The 22,049-nt window shown below is 51.2% G+C and overlaps 1 protein-coding gene across 19 annotated transcripts in view; it reads left to right on the top strand.

Moving 5' to 3' along the window:
- PPP1R12B (protein phosphatase 1 regulatory subunit 12B) overlaps positions 1-22,049 on the top strand; it is a 209,199-nt gene that overhangs the window by 154,134 nt on the left and 33,016 nt on the right. Inside the window, exon 20 of one of the 19 annotated variants that reach the window (XM_060126016.1) lies at positions 2,831-3,171. The exons of the other annotated variants lie outside the window; for them this stretch is intronic. Coding sequence (XP_059981999.1) covers positions 2,831-3,091 — 261 coding nt within the window. The 3' untranslated portion in view covers positions 3,092-3,171. Of the gene's footprint in view, positions 1-2,830; positions 3,172-22,049 lie in introns of those variants that run through there. 19 annotated transcript variants of the gene reach the window in all.

The raw sequence follows: 22,049 nt of genomic DNA, 5'->3' as shown, positions 1-22,049 counted from the left end.
CCTAAATTTTAGGTACACTGCCACTCGATGGTAGTATGTTTTGCCTGACATACTGATTATAAGCACAATCTAAATATCACAGATATCTGCACGCGTTAAACGGGTTTCTTTTAAACGTTACTCTAAAATGTAATTAAATATTATATGGTACTATAAAAATGTGGTATTATTCAGCATCTTTCTCCTTGACTTTTTAAAACAACTTATTGAGATAAACAACTTTATGGAATAACTCTGAACTTTACTGAAGAGTTACAGCTTTAACAGAAGTTTCAGATAAGTCATACTCTTGTTCTGTATTCATCCCGTGTTTAAGCAGCCATGTAACCTGTAGAGAGCCCTCTTGGCTACTTTTTAAGCTGAAGATTTTAATTTGCCCTGTTAGCGTTTCTGATCAGTTCACGCGTGTTTTTGTTGTCGAGGCACCGTGAGCTTTCTGGCAGAGAACTTCTTTATTGTGCCGGCCTGTCTGGAACATAGTCTGACGTCGGCACTCCCGACCCTGCCCTACTGGGTGCTGACCGCACGCGCCCGTCGTCCTGGGCACCGTGTCCCCACATACTTCCAGGGGACCCTGCGGAGGTCTTGCCTCCACTCCCACCTCCACCCTTGAGAGCCTCTGCTGAGGTTCTGCGCCGCCCCTTCTGACTCTCCTGCTGTTCTGTCCTGTGTGGCCGGGGAAAAGCTGCTGTGAGTTACTCACACGAAAAGGGGGTAGCGTTCCACTTGTGTTTTGGCTTTTTTAGCTGTTGCTAAATTTAAATTTAATTGCAAAACTAAACCCATAAACCAGTTCTAGGACAGGCTTGCAGAAAGATTTTCTTAAGAGGCCTGTATAATCCCTAACCCTGAAGTGGGTTTCTGGGATTTAAACGTTGATGACGGTGGGACGTGACTGTTCAAGTGTGCGAGAGCGGGAGTGGGAGCGCGTGGCGAAGGTTGGCTCCTGCCGGGCAGCGCGCAGCACCTCCCCGCTCCTGCCTCGGCCTCAGGGCCCTCGTGTCCTTGTAGCGGATGCGCTTTGTCACTCTGATTTTTAGCTTGTGTTGGTTTTTCATAAAGGGCACATGTCCAAAGCCCTTCATTTAGCGGAAAGGACTGCATGGCTTCTTTGCTCTGCGTGTCCTTATGTGTGGAATGAAGACTGACTCTTCTCTCGGGAAGGATTCGTTTCAAAGGAGCAGTTGAGGATAGGAGGTTAGTTTTGTGGTGAGGCCCCAGATACGTCCTCCTCACTCAGGAGCGTCTGTGCAAGAGTCGCTTGAGGTGAGTTGTCGCCACTGTCCCCCCCACCCCCGGAAGAGGGGAGAGCTTCACCTCACGCAAATTAAGGCTGAGGATTAAGATGGGGACGTGGGAAGAGAAGGGGACGAGTGGCAGAGAACTTGCTGCTTCCTTCAGAGCTCCTCCCTCATCCCTTCCCCCCACGGAGCTCGTGCCCCTCTAGGTGCCCGGGAATGAAAACAGCAGGATAAGCCCGTGGAGCTTCTCCTGACTGGGCCGTGTGCTGCCCACGGTCTCCTTTAAATGAAAAGAGCTTGTTTGTTTAGTAAGTTTGTTGAGTTAGCACTCAATAGTGTTTGATGGGTTGAAGGAAGGAAAGGGTGAGTTGACGGTTAAAAATACAGATGTTTTATTTGGCCCTTATATTTCATAAATAGGCCTGAAAATGATTGTTCTATTGCAAACTCTTAGTTCCAAAGGAGGAACAGGGATCTTGAACTATTTATAGTTCTTAATTGTTAATACTTGACTCATTACCTTCTTCCCTAAATCTAAACTAAAATATTGTGTATTGTGTCTTCTCAGAAGTTTATAACCTAGTTACCCCCAAAAAGTTGATTTGCAGGAAGCAGCAGCAAAATTTTTGAAATACTGGGTAATGTCTGCCAAACTTTTGACAAACTCCCTTGCGGCCTTGAAGACCTTGTTGGAAGCCACGCTCACCTTCCAGAAGGAACTTTCCTCCCCTTCTGTACCTGAAGAAATGGGCAATGATAACGCATTCTGTTGGCTTTGTGCCCCCCTCCCCCCAAAAAACTTGAAAGATTGCAGTTCTAGATGATTGGGTTTCAGGTTAGGGACCTCCAGAAAAATCTAGGCCTTACACTTCTGGCTAAAGTCTCACAACATTTGTTTATTGACTTAAATGTCTCAGGCTCAGCTGCAATGCTTACAAGTGCTAACAGAGAGGCTCTTTTCTGACCCCCTTGGCCAGAGCACGCCAGAACTTGATTCTGCAGTCCTGTGTTCTTTTTTGTAACAAAAGAACTTGAAAGATGTAGATGGGGACCATGTGAGATTGTGAAGCTACTTTCAGATAACTTTAATTTTGAAAGTGACAATTCCGAGAGGTTATATGTAGCACGATAAAGTGAAGTCTCTTTGGGTTTTACAATCTTATTATGAGGATTATTTTTAGCAGTTGTTCATATTTGATATACAGTTTTGCCGGTATACCCACCCTCTTCCTATGCACACACATTTATATCTGTATGTTCTACCCTCAGGAATTAAAAAATGAGTTTGTCCGTGAACCAAAGAGTGAACATTCTTTCTAACCTGTCTGTTGTTTCACCTGTGCCGTCAGCTTCTCTCCTCCCTTAAATACTCTTCCGTCTCTGTCTTACTCAAAATCTTTACTAGATGAAGGTTTTTAAATATATATATATTTAGCACTTTGATCTAGTCTGGGGAAATATCAGGACCCCTTCTGCAGGCTAGTGGTCTCTGTTGAGTGGCAAGTACAGCAAGCAGCATAACTAAAATGTTCTTCTGTGGGTGTAATAATCCTGTCGCGTTTGATGCCCCAAATGTAATCTGCTCACAGATTCTGAAGACAGGGGCAGCTGCCGTCTGCTCTTCCTCTGATGATGGACACAGTCGGTCTGGAATTGTCAGCTCACTGGGGAAGGCGGGGAATCACGTCCTTCATTTAGGAAAAAGTGAATTGGAATCCCAGATGTTCCTTTCTCGAGACGCTGGAAGGGCTGTGCTGGTTCCTCTGCTGAAGCCCTTCCAGGACATGCGAGGAGTCTCCATTTGTGCCCTCGGCCACAGGGCACGTGCGGGGTCCGCGGGGATGGCCTGAGTGTCTGTGTGGTGAAATGCTGACCGTCTGACACACCGGCGATTCTGGGAACTGTAGCCACCATAATAAAAAAGCTTTCTCTCCTGACTTGTGGTGGTATTTGTCTGTCAGACCCCAAATTTTGTTTAAACAGTAGTGACTTCTGTAGTAGTGACTTCAGATTCTCCTGACCCAGCAGTGTGGCACTGGGAGGAATCTGGTTCAGAGCACGCATCCTTTGCCTGTTTGGTAACTCGGGGACTAGGAACCGCTGTGCCCTTCTCACTGGAGAGGACTTGCACTGGCTGCAGTCTTGTCTTTTGAGCTGTTTGACTGCGAGCCAGGAGGCACGGAAGGAGTCGTGTGCCGGGAGCGCCCGTCCACTCCGGAGCGCACGCGGAGCTGCTCTGCTTGCGGGATGACACCTGCATCCGCTCACAAGCCCGGTTCTCTGCTGAGCCTTTGGCCGAATCCCTCTGTGACGAGACCCGTCTCTCCGAAGTCCTCTGGGGTTAAAAGAAGTTATCTCATTCACACGGCTCATACCCTAGTATGATGAGAGAAGTGGGTTGTTTTAACTTTTTACTTTGAAACAATTTCAAATCTGTAGCAGTATTTCAAGAATAGTACAAAGAACTGTAAACCCTTCACCCAGAGACCACATTAAAACATCACCAGTTGTCCCAGTAACACCCTTCATGGCAGAAGGATCCAGTCTGACCTTCCTCTCTCCTTGGTCCTCACGACCTTGCCATTTATAAGGAGAGAGGCCTGCGTGTACTCCTGGGTGTGGGCCGCTTTGCCTCAGAAGCTGGCCTGTTTCTGCATGTTTTACACAACGTCTCAGAAGTGACACTTGGCTCTTCTCTTTCTGCCCTGACAGTCTGTCCACTCCTGGGGGCGCTGACCCTGAGTCCCTTGGTTAGGACGGTGTTGCCATAGGAAAGTCCCATTTTCTTCCTTAGTGATTAGCATTTTATGAGGTGATACTTTGAGATTACGCAAAATCCAGCTTCTCATCCTGCTTTTACCCACTAGTTTTGGTATCCATTAATGTTTCTTTCTTGAACTGATTTTCCAGTGACATTTCCCAAATGGGGATTTTTATCTAATTTGATTACTCCTTTTACATTCATTGGTAGGCATTCTAGTGTAAGGAAGAGCTTTCTCTCCTCCTCTGTTTTGTCATTCCTTTATTTGTATTAGAGTGTGCTTATGAATTCCTGTTTCCCTCAGTGGGTTTGTTTTTTTTTTAATTTATTTTTGGCTGTGTTGGGTCTTCATTTCTGTGTGAGGGCATTCTCCAGTTGCAGCGAGCGGGGCCACTCACGGTGTGCGGGCCTCTCACTGTCGCGGCCTCTCTTGTTGCGGAGCGCAGGCTCAGTAGTTGTGGCTCACAGGCCTAGTTGCTCCGCAGCATGTGGGATCGTCCCAGACCAGGGGTCGAACCCGAGTCCCCTGCCTTGACAGGCAGATTCCCAACCACTGCGCCACCAGGGAAGCCCTCCCTCAGTGGGTTTTTACTTGTTACTCTTATTTATTTTGATGATCTGACTGTCCCAGGTTTGGCGTCTTAAGCAGGTCTGTGTGTCCTTCGGTCCTTCTGTCACGCCCCCATCCTCGTCTGAGTGCTTTTCTTCTTCCTGACACAAGAGACCCAGGCTTATTTGCTTTCCTCCCCCAGCTCTGGAATCAACAGCCATTTCTCCAGGGAACCCCATTGCCGTTAGCGGAGAGTGACATTTAGAAAGTGGTCTGGCCACTGGCTGTGCAAAGGCTCCTCCACCAGTGTGGAGCCTGTTGCTTCCTAACCCCGAAACCTAACCCCAGCCCTAACCCCTAACCCCAGCCCTAAGCCCCACTGTCTTCAGGCCCCTGACTAGACCAGGCTCCTGCCTCATGGCTGCACCTTCCCTTACACTAGGGCATTGCCTTCCAAGAAAGAGGATTGGGAAGGAGGGAACAAGGTAGGTTCTTCCCTAAAGCATTTGGAAGGGAGATTCTGTCTTCATTCAGTAGCTGTTTACTAACCGTAATCTGAGCTCTTTGTTTCAGATTTTCATCTAGATCCTTGCGTGTGTTTTCTGGATGCGTGTGCGTGTTGGTCAGCACTTTGGTGATAAATGCCCTGTATTGAGCACATCCATGTGCTCGGCACTGCATAGACATTAGGCCTAAATTATAGAATAACTCTGCAAGACAGGCATTATTTTACAGTTTTTGAAGTGAGCCGTATAAGATTCAGTGAGGGTAAAGCATTTTGATCACGTCAGACAGTTAAGTAGGGGTTGGATTTCCGCGCAGGCTACCTGACCTCAAAGCCCACACCCTTCCCGAACCACAGGGCAGTGTGCTGGTGTACTGATGCTTTGGGGGTCCTCACTGGGGGACATTTTACCAAACATCATCACTCTTAAACCATAACATTTAACTTCCTTGATTTAAAATATAAGAGGAAAAGTTAGAAATTACTCAACTGGCTCATTAATTTCTATACTAAGAAGACCCCACTGGAGGAGACTTTGGGAGAACCCCTGTGTCTGCTGGTTCTTATGTTTATTGGAGATTCTGTTGAGCTGTCTGCCTGGAACTCTTCATTCAGTTATAACAAAGAACCTCCTAAAGTTTAGGAACTTTTTTCTCTCCCTTACGTGGAAGAGATAAAACATGAACCCAACGTTCTCTCCTGCCTGTCGGAAATAGGTTATTTTCCAAACAGATGGCTGTTTGCGTAGCTCTCACTCTGGAGAGGTCGTTTACCAGGCTCCTTGGTTACTAGACCTTCACTTTAGAAAGAATATACCAGACCCTCAGTTGGGGAAGAAAAGAAGAGGGCGATTCTTTGTTACTCTTTGCTATTCCTCCATGCTGCTTGTCTGATTAAGCAGCCTCCCCGGCTGTGATGTGTGTGCCCGGGTCAGAATGTTATACTCTGTGCCAGGCCAGCGTGGAGGAAAATGCACATTGTTTTCATCTCGGGTTCCCTGACGTGGGAATGGTACTGGAAACACGGTACTACCTGAAAACTAGATTATGACATAACCAGAAGACGCAAGACTGTGACCACAGACACTCCCACTCACATTCACCTTCACGGGGATGTGAAGGCCACTTTGATGTTCTCAGGGGAGTTAATGTCTCTTCAGTAAGAAAGGAAACAGCAAGTGCCTGTTGGAGAAGAAGGCTATAAATATATAAAAGAACAAGTGAACAAAAGAAAGAGCTTAGGTGTAACTTCCTGGAGAATTTTTCTCCGTTCCTCAGTTTCCGACGTGTTCCTGTGAGTGTCTCAAATAGGCAGCATCTCCCTGATGAAGGATCTGAATTGGCCGGTCTTTTCAGAGCCTTCAAGGGGCCGTTGTGTTCTGTGCCCTCTTACCGGCTGTGTGTCTTCTGCCCAGGCCCGCGGCCCCTGAGAGCTTGTCCCCTCGCCTGTAAGATGACAGTGCGTTTCAGCACAGGTGAGAGCACCAGGTGAGACTGTGCACGCTAAAACACTCTGTACAACTTGAAGGGCTTTGCCGTTGTCAGTGCCGCCGAGAAGCAGACGTAAGAGGTGAAGAGAAACAAAGAGCAGTGCTAAACAGGCTGTTACATTCCTTCCCCCGTTGCCCACGAGGAATGAAATCACTGCACGTGCCTCACAGAGACAGCCCGGAAACTGCTCGTCAGAATTGTTCCTGCCATCTGCTTGAGGGGTCTGGGGAGTGAACCGGGTTCTCGTCCTTCTCACCCCAGCCTTCCCGGAGCCAGTCTTGCTGTGGGAATGTTACATCAGTATTTCTTTTCTAAGTGAAGGGGTCTAATAGAGAAAAACTCACTCTTACAGATGGGAGTGGCTACAAAGTAGGGTTTTTATTGTATGTTTTTTAATTCGACCACACCACGCAGCAAGCAGGGTCTTAGTTCCCCGACCAGGGATCGAACCCAGGCCCTCGGCAGCAAGTACACCAAGTCCTATCCACTGGACCACCAGGGAATGCCCCATACGTAGGATTTAGAACATAAGATTGATAGATCTGAACGCCCAAGATAACTGGCCTTTTAGACACAGTACAGTTGTGGTTTGTGGTAGAATTCATCAGTCCTCCTAAGGAGTTTTTTAGATTAGAAGTGAATCAGGACCCCTTTATAAACTTTTCAACCTGTGTTCTTCAGACCAACCCCATTTCCCTTGATTCAGTTTCACAAATTGGTCATAAGAATAAAGAAGGTATCAAGACAGTTGGAGGGAAAAGAGTGGCTTACTGGGAAGATATGAAGGAAAAAGGTATCAATTTCATGTGGGGAAAGGAGGGCAGGATAGAGTTTCCAAGATCCCAGAGAGAAGTGAGTTGTTACTTTGGGGATAAACCCATCTGCTTAGAAAGCATTTGGCCTAGAAGTGTTGGATAGGGTAGTGATGACACAGAGTGCAAAAGATTAAACTTGAGATGTTTCAAGGCCAAATCCAAAATCCTTCGACACCAAGCAAATAAATTCCATTCTTTTTAACTCTTGACGTTCTCTGCGGTCGTGCAGTCAGTTCCCCTGTCTCTGTTCTCTCCTTATTTCTGACCCTCCTCTCTCTCCCCTCGCCTGGCCCCCGGCCCCATCTCAATCCTCCCGATTATGGCATTTTGTAAAACTCAGCTAAGCACTGTACTCAGAGGCTCTGCCGTCCAGGTCTCTTGTGTACGGAGAGCTTCCTCTGCCGTGGCCGGAGTTTCAACTTGCGGCTTCCTCAGGGGGCGGCAGGAATGACGTGTCGTTAAACTTGGACATAAAAGGGCTGAAGGTGCTTTGACTGCTGTGTCTGTCTGGGCTTTGTTACTTAGGGACCCAGACGTGGAAAAGTCCCCGCTCTCCCACGTGGCGGAGCGTCTGAGAAGCCGGCCGAGGGGGTGGGTGCCAGGGGTGGTGGCTTTGTCCCTGAGCCCCCAGGGGGCCCCCCTGAATTCCCAGAGGCCGGCGGGCTTTCCTCTCCTCCTGCAAGTGGCAACCCGAATTCTGAGTGGAAAGTGCATCTTTGCCCTTGGCCAGTGTCCAGCATTCCTCGCTGAGCGAATAGGATTTGGAATGTCAGAGTCGGAGGGCGGGAGCGTGTGGGGCTGCGTGTTTATATGTGAAAGCAGCCTCCTCTGGCTTCCTGAGACTGCTTCCTTCTCCAAAACTCTTAGTACCTTATTTATGTGTTGTTCTTTGGTTTTTGTTTTTAAGTTGTTTAAGTTGCGTTTATCACGGCGGTTGGTCACAGGGGCACTTCCAGACCCCGTTCAGCCCTGGAGCCCGGCTCCGGGGAGGCAGCATGGTGTCCAGAGGATTTGCGTGTCTTCCCTCCGGATGAAAAGACAGGAGCTGTTCGCAGGCTCGTCCTCCGGGGGATCTGAGGTCGTCTCCTCCGGGGCGTGACCTGCTGTCCCGGAACCTGGACCCAGGTTCTGTGGGGCACAGACCTCCGTGAGCGGCGCCCTTCGGGAAGACTGGGGCCGGGCTGGGTCGGCAGCAGAGCCCAGCCCAGCGCCTGTGCTGGAGCTGGATTGAGACACGCCTCGGCCCCCATGTGACTGTGGACTCATTGACTGGGTGGCTTCTACCCTTGATTCAGTTCAGCTCGACGGCGCGATCTGGGGGTTTCCGACCGGCTCTGCCGCCGAGAGGCCATGTCCTCCCTGCACGGCCGAGGCAAGGACCTCGCTCGGAGCAGGACGCCTCAGTCGGACTCGCCCCCGGGCTCGCCCTCCCTGACGGCCAGGACGCTCCGAGTAAGCGGCCCTCCCTCCGTCTGCGGTCTGTTGGGGGCGGGCTGTGAGGCCGGGCCCCGGGGGTCGGTCAGGGCAGAGGGGATTCAGGGCGTGTGGAAGCAGCCAGGGAGACGGAGGCCCCACCAGGAACTGTTCTGCAGGAGGTTCCTGTTCCTGATTCTTAACGGCCTCTTAGGTGAAAGTGGACTTGAATGCATGACACAGCTTCTGCCTTCCAGCTTTTCAGCGTCACTTGTGAAACGCCTGACAGGAAGAGTGTAGAGGCCTCCTTACCGTGTCTTACGGGCTTTCTCTGATTTACGCGGCTGTGTTTAGTCAGTGCCTTTCCTGTGTTTTATGGGTCAATACGGTGTTTCAGGAGAAGCAGCTCCCAGTGGCTGCGGAACCACGTTCAGTGACCTCAGGCACGTGTAGGCTCTGCGTGTGCAGGTTCTGCACGTGCATTTGTGCAGGCGTGTACATGCGGGGGCGTCTTTGTGATCCTGTGTGTCTGTGAGTGATAAAGAGAGAACAGGGTGGGCAGGCGTTCTGGGCACTGGGGTCCTACTCCTCCGTGACCGTCAGGAACCTCTGCGCTTAAAAAGCCAAAGAAGTACCTCCCGGCTGTAGACAGCCGGCTCTGGGGGTGTTTGCAACGCCCCAGGCAGGTCCAGCCTGTCTATCTAGTGCGTGTTTCTGTGGACGTGGACTGCACGTGGATTCAGGTGTCCCCCGTGGGAAGCCGGCAGAAGCCCGCCGTGCTGCCGAGGGCCCTGCTGGGCGCGCGGGGTGAGGTGGCAGCCCCTCCGTAGTTAGCGAGAGCGTCTCTGCCGGGGAGCAGGTTGGTCACAGCTTCCTTATTTGGAGAGGAAGCCTGAAGAAGCCCTGGGCTCTTCCGAGTGGCTTGATACCATGTTCAGTGTCTGTCTCCCAGTGTAAATGACCACGGGGTCTCTCCCGTGTGTGTATCGCCGTCGTGGGTGTGGCAGCCTCTTTGCACGTGGCCTGGGCTGCTCTCACCGGGGGAGCGCGCCCCCGCCGTGCACACAGCCGCCAAGCTGGGTCCCCAGGACAGAGCGGGCCCTGGTTCCCTTCCCCCTCGGCGGCACCGGGGGTGCCTCGTGGTGTGAGGAGCCCTTGTCAGCCTCGTTCAGCCCCGTAGCCCTGGCTCCTGGAGCAGGGATGCCCCCCTTTCCCTTCCTGGGTGAACCCGTGTCCTCTCTAGAGGGGCTGCTGCTTTCTTCTCGGCCCGGTCCTCATGCCACCGCTCCCCCTACCCCCGACTTTTTACACGGAGGCCGCAGTGGGAGAGAACTTGAGGATTTGGATTATAGGAACTGAAACTGGTGGCTTGCGTGACGGGCTGCTTCCCAGGTTCAGTGCCCGTGTCCGCGGGTTTCCGCCGTCACCTCAGCTCCGTCTGTAGCTCCCGGAGTCCAGACAGCCTGGGCCTGTGCTGCAGAGACCGTTCACACTCCACTGTAGTGTTGGAGAGAGTGGCAGACACACGGGCTAATTCAGGGGCTGCTGACCCTCGGAATGGGTTACAGAACCAAGATGTACCTCCTAGGAGTCCAGTCTCGTCTCGTCTCATCTCGTGTGCTGGCGGGTTCGCGTGCTCTCTTGAGAGCTGGTCTGGGCGTCGGGTGGTGGTGGTGTCTTACCTGCCTCCTGATGCTGCTTCAGGACAGATGCGGGGTTATACCTGCACTGTGTGATACAGATGTCACTGCAGGGCAGGCTGGGGCACACTTCTGAGCATCTAATGCCAATAAAAACACAAGCATTCTATCCAAAATACCTAACACATTCCAGGCCTGAGACTTTCACCGCCTCGAGTAATCCTCAGGCACCTACGAGGCGGGTGTTGCCATCCCCGTGTCACAGGTGAGGACATGGAGGGACGCAGAGGAGAGGCTCCTTCCGTAGCGTCCTCATCAGCGAGGGCAGAATCCGGTCCCACCCTCCTCATCAGCAGCACCGGAGCTCACATCAAATATATTTGAAGGTTAAGGACACGCCAGGGTCAAAGCCGACAGTTAAGAGCTTGGGCAGCTCTGGACGTGGTGGGGATGCAGGAAGCTGAAATGGGGGGGCTGTGTCTGCAGACAGGGAGCCACACCACAGGGGCCTGGGAGCCCCCTTAGGGGCAGAAGCGCCTGGGCCTCTCGCAGCACACGTGCTGGGGTGCGTCTGCTGGGAACAGCTCTCTCCGTCCTCACGGAACCTGGGGGACCCCTGCTCGCGCCAGTCCTGTCAGAGGCCACGCGCGGCTGAGGAGCTGTAGCTGCCAGAGCCGGCTCTGTAATCCTCAGGGTCAAAGCACACACCAAGAGAAGTAGTGTTGTCAAAAGGGCTAAGCAGTAAATGCTTCCATGTAAGGAAAGCGTCCTCGAAGGGAATTTTAAAATAATGGCTGCTGGACACCTTGCTGTTAGATGTTCAGGAAGCAGAAAGGGCAGCCTGTAAACTGCAGCTCATACGGGTTATTTCTAACTTGAGAAAACAAGCGGTAGGATGATTTTTCAGTAATTGGAAAACCGAAACTGTCTTCTCATGCCTTTAAACTCCCAGCAGCATCTGATACTTTTCATATTATGTAATTCAGTGTTTCTGTACTTGGTAAAACTATGACCGTTTTTAAATAATGTGATAACCTAATGTTTGCCTAGAGATTGTGCAACTAATATCCTCCCTAATGAAATAATCACTTACATGAGAAGACAGTACGTGTCCTCACCAGCCAAGGATTTTGTTTACTTTCTCTAGTTTCTAGTTTAAAAATAACAAACATTTGTCATTCTCTGAACACGAGATTATACTATTCAACATCGTTTTTAAATCCACCCCTCCCTCCGTAAGGAGGATGTCCACCACCCACCCCCTCATAACCCACTAAAGCTGCTCTGGTCTCTGCTGACCCTGAGAGTGAAATACTTTTTTTAAACAATTCTTTTGACTTTCACACTAGGTTCACACTAGTCCAATGTCTCTTTATCTCTAAAAATTGGGGGGCGGGGGGGAGGGGGTGCTCCCTGAGCGACAAACGTGCTCGCCTCTGATTTCTCAGGGGAAGCGGAACAGCTTGCGGTCACCCTCGTTACTGATGGGCGCCATGCCAGTATCTATTGGTGCAGCGTTGAAGGCTCAGCCTCTCCTCACACCGTGAGCCACTCCACGAGGTGCCAAGCTCACACGTCTGTATAAAAGCTTCCTTTTGATGTAATTTTCCAACATAAAAAAAATAATAATTCTGCACTACAAACATATTAGACACCTCTAGCTCCTTCTTGCTTCTTAATCACTGTGAATATTATTGGGTCTCAAGTTTATAAATTCTGTTAACTTAAAAACTAGTCAATTTAGATGGTTTAGCATCTTAAAATCATCTTGAAAGCAAGAGCCAGGTAATTACTGGTCAGTCTTCTCAAATTATTATTTGCTAATTTAACAAAACATTCTTCAATACAGGGCATATCGAAAAGATAACAGACTACTTAAGAATGTCCAACTTGTAGTGCTTAGTTGATGTTTGTTGTACTGAATAGTTTTGAAGTAAGTGGGACATCAGCTGAACCCTGGGAATCTTTTAAATAGACAGATTTTCCTTGAATTGGTTGGTATTTATGATAACAGAATTTGGCCTGCATCTATAAACCAAGATCAGTAGCATTTTTCCCATGTAACCTGGATTGTTATTCCTTTAGGACTTTCATCTCAAGAGAAAATACACAGAGTTTACATAATATTTTTCACCCCAGCTGTTAATGTAAATAAAGGGGAAAATTTACCAGCTTGTTTTGTTTTATAACCAGCTCTACAAACTAATGAGGGTACATTTGGTAGAAAGTCAGGGGACAGGATCGCTGCCCTCGAGAGCTCACCCACGGGTGCTCCTCCCTTCTAGGCCCTGGTGTGGAGTCCATGTCTTTGCCTCCTTTGTGCTCTCCTGTGGCCAACACCCAACAGCTTTTAGGCTGTTCCTTTATCCTTTGTTCGTCTCCTCCTGCTCTTGTGCTTCCAATCTGGAATCCATGTTTTATTCCTTTATAATCCGTTGTCCGGGGACGAGAAGCGTTTGTCTGGGTGAATAATACTAACTAAGGGTGCAAGCTGTTAACCATTTTTTTTTCTCTCTAATTAAAACCACTAGTGTATTGGGTTGGGTTGGGTTGGGTTTGGTTTTTTAAATTCCACTCAAGAAAAGTCAGTAAGCAGTAACTCTTTCTCAGGGAATCTTCCTAAGCAATGTAGTGGAACCTGTAGGAGTGAAAGCAGTTCCCCACCGGGAACGGTTCCATGAATCCTAGGTGGACGCTGGGCTGGGTCAGCCACGGAGGAGAGGCTCGTTCACCAGAGACTGGTTCCATGGCAGGTGAACACCAAGGCCACCTACCCTGTTCTGAATCCTCCCACGATTAACGTTCCATGAGCGTCTGCTACGTAAGTAGGCCTGTACTAGATCTGGAATCGAGAGATGAAAGACACAGTCCCTGCCCTCAGGGAGCCAGCAGTCTAGCTGGGGAGATGAGAAGGGAACTCCAGGATTATAACAAGGGGAAGTGAATCTTCTAATGAAGGTATTGGGCCCAGGTGCTTTGTTTTAGGAGGCCGGTCAACGGGAGATGCATAAGGCTGTTGAACGGACAGTGAAAGCAAGCAGTGCATGACCAAGGTGGAAAAAAGACGAGAGGAAGTAGAGTACTACTCTGAGAGCTGCAGATCGGTGTGGCTGGGACAGGAGGTATAATTCGGAGGGTGAAGGAGGGGTGTGATCAGAAGTTCAGCTGGAGATGCACAGGGGCCGGTTCGTGTTGGGCTTGGCATGTCGTTCCGAGGGCTGGGAGAGCTGGCCTGTGGGTGAAGGACTGAAAAGTTGGGGTCAAGTTGCTGTGATCAGAGCTGTTTGCTTGTCAGAGAAATCGCTCCGGCAGCTGAAGGCTGGACTGTCGGCGGGCCTGGGGGTAAGGTCGGTCCTCCGGTGAGAAGTGAGGGCCTGGACGGAGGTGCTGTCCGGTGGTTGGAGGACCGTCCAGCTGTTTCGAAGTGGACTGGGGCGGGGTGAGCCCATGAGCGGGCAGGGGCCAGGGCGACTCTCAGGCCTCTGGTTTGGGCCACTCGGTAGAAACCGGCAGGACACGGCTCAACGGGCAGGGCAGGAAGCAGAGGGTGCCGAGTGCGGAGGCGCCTCGTGCTGGGATGTGCTGAGTTAGAGGGACTTCGGGAGGTTCAGTACTGACACCAGAAAGTAGTTGGTCCGAAGCTTGGAAGAAAATAATGGGCTGAAAATACTGATATTTATGATTAAAACCAAGGAGCAGATGTCAACATACGGACCGAGCTGGGAATAAAGCCTTGGGGAGTAACAGCAAGAGGTTAGAAGGCTCTTCCCGCGTGTGGCCTTTTCCTCTCCAGTCACCACGGGGTTACATGAGGGAAGACAGGAGGCCTTGAGTCTTGTCTGTCTGTCTCCAGGTATTGTGGTCAACTTGATGTTCCAGTGATGAGCTGTAGCCCCAGAGAATCCAGAGATGGAGGGTCAGTTGGGTCAAGAGGTTGGGGTCCTCGTTTTCAGTACAGCCAGCGGGGCCACCGGGGAGAGCGTTTCCCACTTGAGCAGTTCCCAGATTATGCAGCATCGCTTCTCCCTCTTCCTCAGCCTCGTAATATGTGGGGGAGCTGGTGGTTAGAATCAGGAGCTGGAGGGAGCGGCTCGGGCTGGCTTCCAGCTGCCTTCTGCTGCTTTCGTTTCTGGTCCTGACTGTGTGTCACTCGGGGGTGGCAGCTGTCCACACCTGGGGTTAGGCCTCATCCCAGCCCAAAGCCCAGCCTCCTCCTTGGGCGACAGCACAGGAGTCCTGCCGGTGAGCTGACGGGGTAAAGACATGGAAGCGTGTCTAGGCTTTGACCTCCGCCTGCTTCCTTGTGAAAGCAGCGTCTTTGTGTCAGAGCGTCACAGCTCCTGTGGACTTCCAGAATCGACCTCCCGTGGTTGGTTATCTGGGAGAGAGTATAACTATGTGGACAGTAGAATAATACCCTTAAATGCCTGTGGGTTAGAAAGGGTAAGTAGGAACTAGCCTGGATAATCAAAATCTACAGACCGTCAAAACCCTTGACTTGAGTGGAGGAGTTGGCTTGAGCTGATTCCTCTGGCAGCCAGCAGGCCCCAGCAGAGAGGAGTGGGCAGTGGAAACTGGTATTTATAGAGCATCACCTGTGCTAGGTGCCGTGGCAGGCACGCGGCTCTCACTTCATCCTGCTGATAACCTTACACGCCGGGTACCATTCCCCCGACTTTACCCATGAGGACGCTGAGGCAGAGGGAAGTTAGTAGTTGTCTGAGCCCATGTACCAGCAGATGCTGGAGCCGGCAGCGCTAAAGCTGTGTAGCGGTCCAGGGAACCACTGCGTCTCCGTGAAATAGCTCCTGAGTTATTGCTAATATCCCTGACCATTCAATCTGTTTTGAAAAGAGAGATGGCGATAATAAACCTATTGTAAAGAAGGAGAAAGTTCACAGAATAATTTAGAAAGAGACAAATCAATTTAGATGAAGTCAGAATTTTGCAACATTTAAAAGTAGGTATAGTTTTGTTACTTCTGAGTATCTACATTAGAACTGTTGCTAAGGAGAAAAGATCTGCTCTACCCTTGAAGGTTGTCACCTAAAATCATTTTTAGCGAGTGTATTAGTAAATAGTTCTCTAAAGCCATTTTTATAAGTACTCAAAAACAGATCCATTAGGTAAGGTCATTTATCTTATCTTTTTATGCTATTAATTTACTTATAAAATAATTTCTAAGCAGATGGTACAAAGGTATGCTTCAATTCAGGACCTGTTACATTATAACAAGTTCTGAATTAGAAGAGCCTGAATTTCTGAGGTTTCTCTTATCTCAGGGGTCTTTCACCTGCCAAAAATCAAGCACCCTGCACACGTGTCTCCTGTCCCTAAGGCCTGTACTGTACAGCACCAGTTCTGCTCTGGGAGTGCAGTTTAGCCCCCTAAATCCAAAGAACCTGGTGCGTCTGAAGACTCAAGGTCCATAGCGGGTATAAAAGGTCAAATTCAGTGGCCGAATCAAAGAAAGCTTCAGTTCTTTACCTTTCAGAGCTGCCAGTAGCACTTGGGCTACTGATGAGGTCCCAGCTAGTGCCCGATTTCTCACAGGACAGGTCATGCAGAACAGTGTCATTCTTCACGACCACCCTGTTTCTGACTCCAGGCTGATGCTTTTCATAGGGTCGTCCTTCCACGAAGCCGTACCAGAAACCTCCAGACAGCGTCGGTCTTTCTTTTCTGGCAACCCTTTTTATCTGCTGTGTGTACCAGACAGCCTAGTGTCTGACTGCACTCAGGTGATGACTGTCACTGTTGTGTGGATGTGCTCAACTTTCCCCCACCAGAGAGGGGATCTGAGCCCAGAGGACACTGTCTGAGGCCCCCTCCCTCACAGGGAAGGGATGCACTGCCGACCCTGGTCTGGTCTCTACTCCTGGCCTGTGCGGCCCCCTGGAGGGGGTCGGCCGTGCACTGTGAAATCCTGTTTCTGTAGTGAGGGCTAATAGCCACAGGTGTTCTCAAGGCTCTTCAGATCCCCACTTGTTGCAGTTTGCTAGTGTGTCGACAGCTCTAAAATATGTGAGTTAATATTTTGGTTTCTGTGGGAACAGAGAGAGAAAGCTAAGAACAAAGGAAGTCCCTAACCTTTTGTGGAACTTACTTAGCAGAAAAAGTTTTTCCTTACGCTACTTAGGTCCCGAGTATCTGTTTCCTCTTAAGAGGTGAGGTCTGGAGAGCCTCACTAACCCCTTGGCAAGGGTTTTGATTCACAACCTAGTCTGAATAAAATTAAAATAACTGCTACCCACATAGGCTGCTGGACAGTGATATTTCCCAGGTGACAAATCCACCTCTTCCCAGGCTGTGGGCCTGGAAAGCTTGATGCTGAGGAGGCATGACGATGGCCCTAACGGGGTGGCGGGACCCACTACCCTGCAGAGCCTCACAGCCCCGGGGGCCACGCTCAGGCCGCACTTGGAATCGTCTGCGCGATGTCAGGGGCTACTGCAACTTCGTGCACGCCAGTGCAGACCTGAGACTAAGTGAAAGTGTGTGTTCAATGTGAGTGACATGACCCCTGGCTAGAGCCACACGCGTTAGAGCAGCTCGTCGTCCTTGGTCACCGTCACCTGGCGTGTGAAAGCTGCCTGGAGAAGACGCCGCAGTCTGCAAGTGTGCTTACGGATCATAGGGGTTTACAGATGGCCTTTAAACACGAAGGGCTTGCCTTGGGTATTTCAGGGAAACTTTAGTACGTTCCGATATTTCCTTCTACAATAAGTACATTTTGTGAGTTCCCAAAAATATCTAGAAAGTCTTCAGAAGCTGGGAATATCCATAAAGAACAGGTACAGGCCTGCATAGAAAATAAGAGCTGTAGAATTCCAGTAATGTTTGGGCAGCGTGGTCTATAGATATAGCAGAAGATGGGTCTCTTTCTACCATTTGAAATACAATGAGATGGACCAGAATATGTGCAGTAGCATTCAATCATCTCCTTTCTACGTGCAGTATTAAATTGGTAGGGTCGTTACAATCTGGCAGTGAGGTTCTTCAGAAATATTTACAGCGGAAACGGGATTATAAGTACTGTATTTCTTGACTTTCCTGTTTTGTTTTTCCCCCGTATGTATTAAGTACTTGGTAGAGACAAATCGAGGAGCAAAGGAAGATGAAGTCAGATGTAGCTTAGTACTTCTAATGCTGTTGGAATTTGCCTTGAGGTGCCCTCTGGCATGCACGGCTGCTTGGTGGGTGTGCGCTTGCCCAGCACCAGTCGTGCTTTCAGCATTGTTCTGATTCAGAATGTCTGTAATCACCCAGCTGCAGCTGACTGGCCGCGTCCTGTGGATGTTCCTTCCACTGAGGATGTTACAGGTAAACTAGACCGTGTCTTTTTAAAGCGGGACTTTCTAAACTGGCTCGTTTCGATGCCCCGGCCTGGGCTCCAGGGCCCGTGTATGTGATGAGGTGGCCCTCCCTCGGCCTGTTGTGGGCATCACCGGCCTTATGAGACGTGGGCCTGATCCAGTCACCAGCCCTGCCCGCAGAGAGCTTTCTTGGCTGATGGCAGAGGAGTGTGGAAAGGAGCCCCCGTGTCACTGCGTGAAGTGGGGAAGGACACGGGGGCCTCCAGGAGCAGCGGCAGCCCCGGCGGCCACAGGCAGCGGTTCTCCCCCGGGCCTCCAGGTGAGAGCCCAGCCAGCAGACACCCGGTTCTGCCCGTGAGAACCTGAGCAGGGCACAGCCAGGCTGATGGTAGGGCAGCAGCAAGAGAAAATGAATATAGTTGGACGTCTGGTGATATTAAGGGAATACTCATTTTTTAGATACAGGGAAGAGCACCTAACGCAGGCCTCAGCATCACTGTGCCCTACTGTCACACCTCTGCGTAAATCGTGAAAGCTTTTATTCCCCCCCGCCCCCACGTGTATCTCCAAATTGTTCAGGATCCCCAGATACATTACTGGAACGGTAAGACTCAGAAAGATCCTTTTCAGAGCTGGAGCCCACTAGGCTGCCCTTCCAAGTTCCCCGAGAGCCCCAATCATTTGCGTTATGAGGGTGCTCTTCCCTGCAGGCAGAAGGCTTAGGAAGCCTGAGTGCGTCTGAGACGAGTATAGGGAAGGATTCTCAAACTCCAAACGTCGTAGAACGATTGTCCCCAGAGCTCAGGTAGCGTCCAGGTCTGCGGCAGGTCCTCACTGCAGCCACACCCACGCTGCTCAGAGCTCGGGCCTCTCCCAGGAACACGGAAGTGAAGTAGGAGGTTTACCCGGAGGCTTTCCCATCGCTGCAGCGTCAGGCCCATTTTGGTCTCGGTGTGGCCACGTGACGTGGTTCGTTCCTTTCCCTTGGGCCCAGCTTCCAGAGCTAAGATTTTATTTTAAACTTGGTCAGAAGAGTTTGGTTTTAATTATCTGCCTTCCTGAACTCCCGATAACTTCACGTTAAAAGCTTTCGTGGGGGGTTTCCTAGCCAGTCTCTGGTGTTCGGAGAAGTCTCCACATTTCACAAATCAAAGCCAGCCCTGTTCCGTCCCTTCCCAGGGTTTCCATCTGAATTCATGGTGCTCTTCGCTCTGTTCTTTTATTAGAAACAGGCCCCAACCCATGAGATTGTTATGGGAGAATTCAGGAGGTATGAGAGGAAGGAGCCTGCTTCTAGGTTTTGGAGCATTTTTTAAATTATGGTGCGTCTGGCTCGTCTTTCTTTTTACTTTCTGTTTTCTGTGTTCGCTTTGGTTTCTAAAGTCTCTGCTGCTGCAGGCCCCATTCACAATGTCTGTGGCCCCCAGTTGGGCCATAAAAGCTGTGAAAGTAATTCCTTCTCTGAGCCGTTTGCCTCTAGCTCAGACACACCAGAAAGCCCGGCCTCAGTGGCCATCAGGCGTTTGTTTTCAGTGGCGGCAGAGCAGCAATCTCCAAGCAGAAGGTCCTCCTGAGACGTCCTGACTAGAGCACGTGCCACGGGACGTTGGTCTTAACCTGTAAGCTGCGTAGAAGGCTCGAGCCTCTCCTAAAATAAACGGCGTCACCATGGGCAGATGCGCCGTTCAGACCCGGCTCGAGAGTGGAGTGAGAGTCGCTGCCCCACGTCCACGGGGGGAGCTTGCAGGGAGAGATGGGCCTTTCCCAGAACACAGGCGAGGGGAACCCCCGCTCCTGGCCTCCGAAGGGCGCAGATTGGCTGGGGCCCCAGGCCCTGTGTTCTGGGGCTTCTCAGTCGCTGCCCATGGGGCCGACTCTCAGGCTCTGCTCTGGAGGGTCTTCGATGTCCTTCCCCAGCCTCTGACGCTGTCCTTTACTGCCCCCCCGCCCCGGGGAGACCACGTAGGCAAGCCCGCACTGCCCCGCCCCCTGCTCTCCAGACCCACTCCGTGCTTTCCCTGCAGGGATGGAGTCAGCTCTTCAGACTGAGACACAGTGTCCGGGTGACGGTGAACTGTGCTCAGTTTGAGTGACAGGAGGAGGAAGAGGGAAAATGGAAGTTAAGTCTCCACCAGTTCAGCCACTCTGCTCCTTTTACCCAAGAAACCCAAACTTTCTCTCCCTAAATCTCACCACTGTTTGTCCGTCAAACACCAGATTATCTAGGATATCAAGAAACCAAGCAAACCAGTAGTTTCTGGAAGTATGATCTAAATACCAAAGCCATTTTATCAGAAGCTGGGGACTGAGTCCCAGGTCCCGTACACTTTTAACCCACTTGCCCTCTGGCCTCCAAGAACTGTCTTCTCAGGCTAATTTCTGTTACGATGAGAACACCATCTCCTCCAGAAATCCCAGGTGTCTTCCTTCTTTGAAATGATACTGTTTGCTTCATGGCAAACAGTGCTACCTCTACAACCTACAATGCTACAACCGTGCTACCTCTATGGCCCCAAATCTTGTTTTCTGAGACTCTCACTCTTCTCTAAGGAGTTAGGTCACCTTCTCGGGACGTGGCTAAGGCGAGTCCTTGAAGGCAATGATAAAAAGCCCAAGGGTTCCAGAGGGCTCCAGGATTTGGGGGGGGCGGCGCGGAGGGGGAGTACTAGAAGGATGGAGGGTGGGCTTGGAGGGAGCCCTGTTTCCTCTGACACCTGGATCAGGTGACAGTCTACTTGTCACAACACCTGATGAAAGTTCATCCCAAAGAACTTGATAACATGCATCTTACATGCCTGAAGAGTACAACAAACAGCAGACTGTCCTGTTTGCTTTCAGTTACCCCTGGCAGGTAGAGATAGGAGTGCCGCTCTTGGGCAGCCCCCGTAGGACGCACCGCCCTCCAGGCTGGCCTCTGGGGAGGGCTTGCCTGGGGCTTCCAGGACCCCGTGGGCTTTTTCTGATTGCTGCGTGGCAGTGCTAACCTATTTTCTGTGTCTTTAAGTTTTTGCCTGTTTGTATCTTGCATCAGCCTTCTCAGTGGAGGCCACTCAGTGTCACTGCATGCGATGCTGCCCTGTGTCTGAGAACTTCCACTGGTGCGATGATGGCATCAGCAGCTCCGCAGTACTTCCAGGCCATCCCGAGTGGGAAAGGTTAGTTACCCGGTGCTCTGGTAGGAGTCGGTCAGTGGAGATGAGTAGTATGCTTTGATACTACAGAATGGCTCAGACTGAGGCCTGGGAGAAGCCAGATTTCCCTGCCTTAATGAAAGGGAGAACTTTCTTCACTTAGAGAGGCCGCTGCCAGCGTCGGCACGGCAGACTGAAAGCTGGACATGTAGTAAAATTTCCCCCCACAAATCACGTTCTTACAGAGAGGATGTTACCGCACCCTCAAGTGAGATCCCACGGTCTGGGCACCACCGAGTCGGTAAACAGACACGTCTGTCGGTCACGTCGCCAGGCCCCCGTCTGCGCCCTGGGCACAGGTGTGCTTGGGTTTCTGTGGGAGAAGACGACCAAGGCGTGGGGCAAGCTGGCGAGGTTGTAAAGGGGTCGTTCTCCGTGCCTGGGGAGGGCGTGGGAGGCTCACAGAGGCTCTCCCATGGGGGCGATGGAGCGTGAGAAAGGCCGTTCTGCCCAGAAGCCACGAGAGAATGGACGGGAGCCTGTGAGCTCAGTCCCCCCCCGCCCCACCCCGGTCTCCCAGGTCCTGAGTTAACTTGCTGCTCTAACCAGCAGCAGCCAGTGTGGTGCGTTTACAGCTGCGAAGCGAGGCGGAGCTGGCAGGGCGTTGAGGAGTCGCTGGTCTAGATGTCAGAACAGAGACTGGTTCCCAGGCCCAGCCGATGCTGAGGCCGGCAGGCCCCTTCCCGAAGGCTGAGCTGTCGGCTGGGTGTTTGGTGAGCAGTGCAGGCCCTGAGGGCGTCACTGGGAGTGAGGCGGTGGCCAAGCCGCAGGGAGGGGGGTGCGGGGAGACCTTGGATGTGTGTGTGTGCGCGTTTCCCAAGCATCATCTTCTCGTCCATTTCTGCCGGGAAGGGGCCCCGGACTCCGCGCTGTCCTCTGTTGCCCCTCCTCCCCGTCTGCCCCGCGCTGCTCAGACGGGCCCATCGGCACTGCTCTCACACAGCTTCCCTGCTGCCCCTCCTCGGGGCCTCCCCTACGGGCCCTGCTCTCCGCAGTCCTTCAGTTCAGTAGGGCCCCTGGCGTCGCCTGGGATGGAGTTTGGCCTCAGTTACTCACGGGTCTGGGGCGTGTCCCATTGGGCAGTCCCCCTGGGCTGTGAATGCCCCCCGCGGCCCCCGGGCACCACC

The sequence above is a fragment of the Lagenorhynchus albirostris genome, chromosome 2 (assembly GCF_949774975.1).
Source record: "Lagenorhynchus albirostris chromosome 2, mLagAlb1.1, whole genome shotgun sequence".
NCBI classification, from domain to species: Eukaryota; Metazoa; Chordata; class Mammalia; order Artiodactyla; family Delphinidae; genus Lagenorhynchus; species Lagenorhynchus albirostris.
Note: the sequence above shows the minus strand (reverse complement) of the source record. Positions and strands in the feature narration are given on the sequence as shown.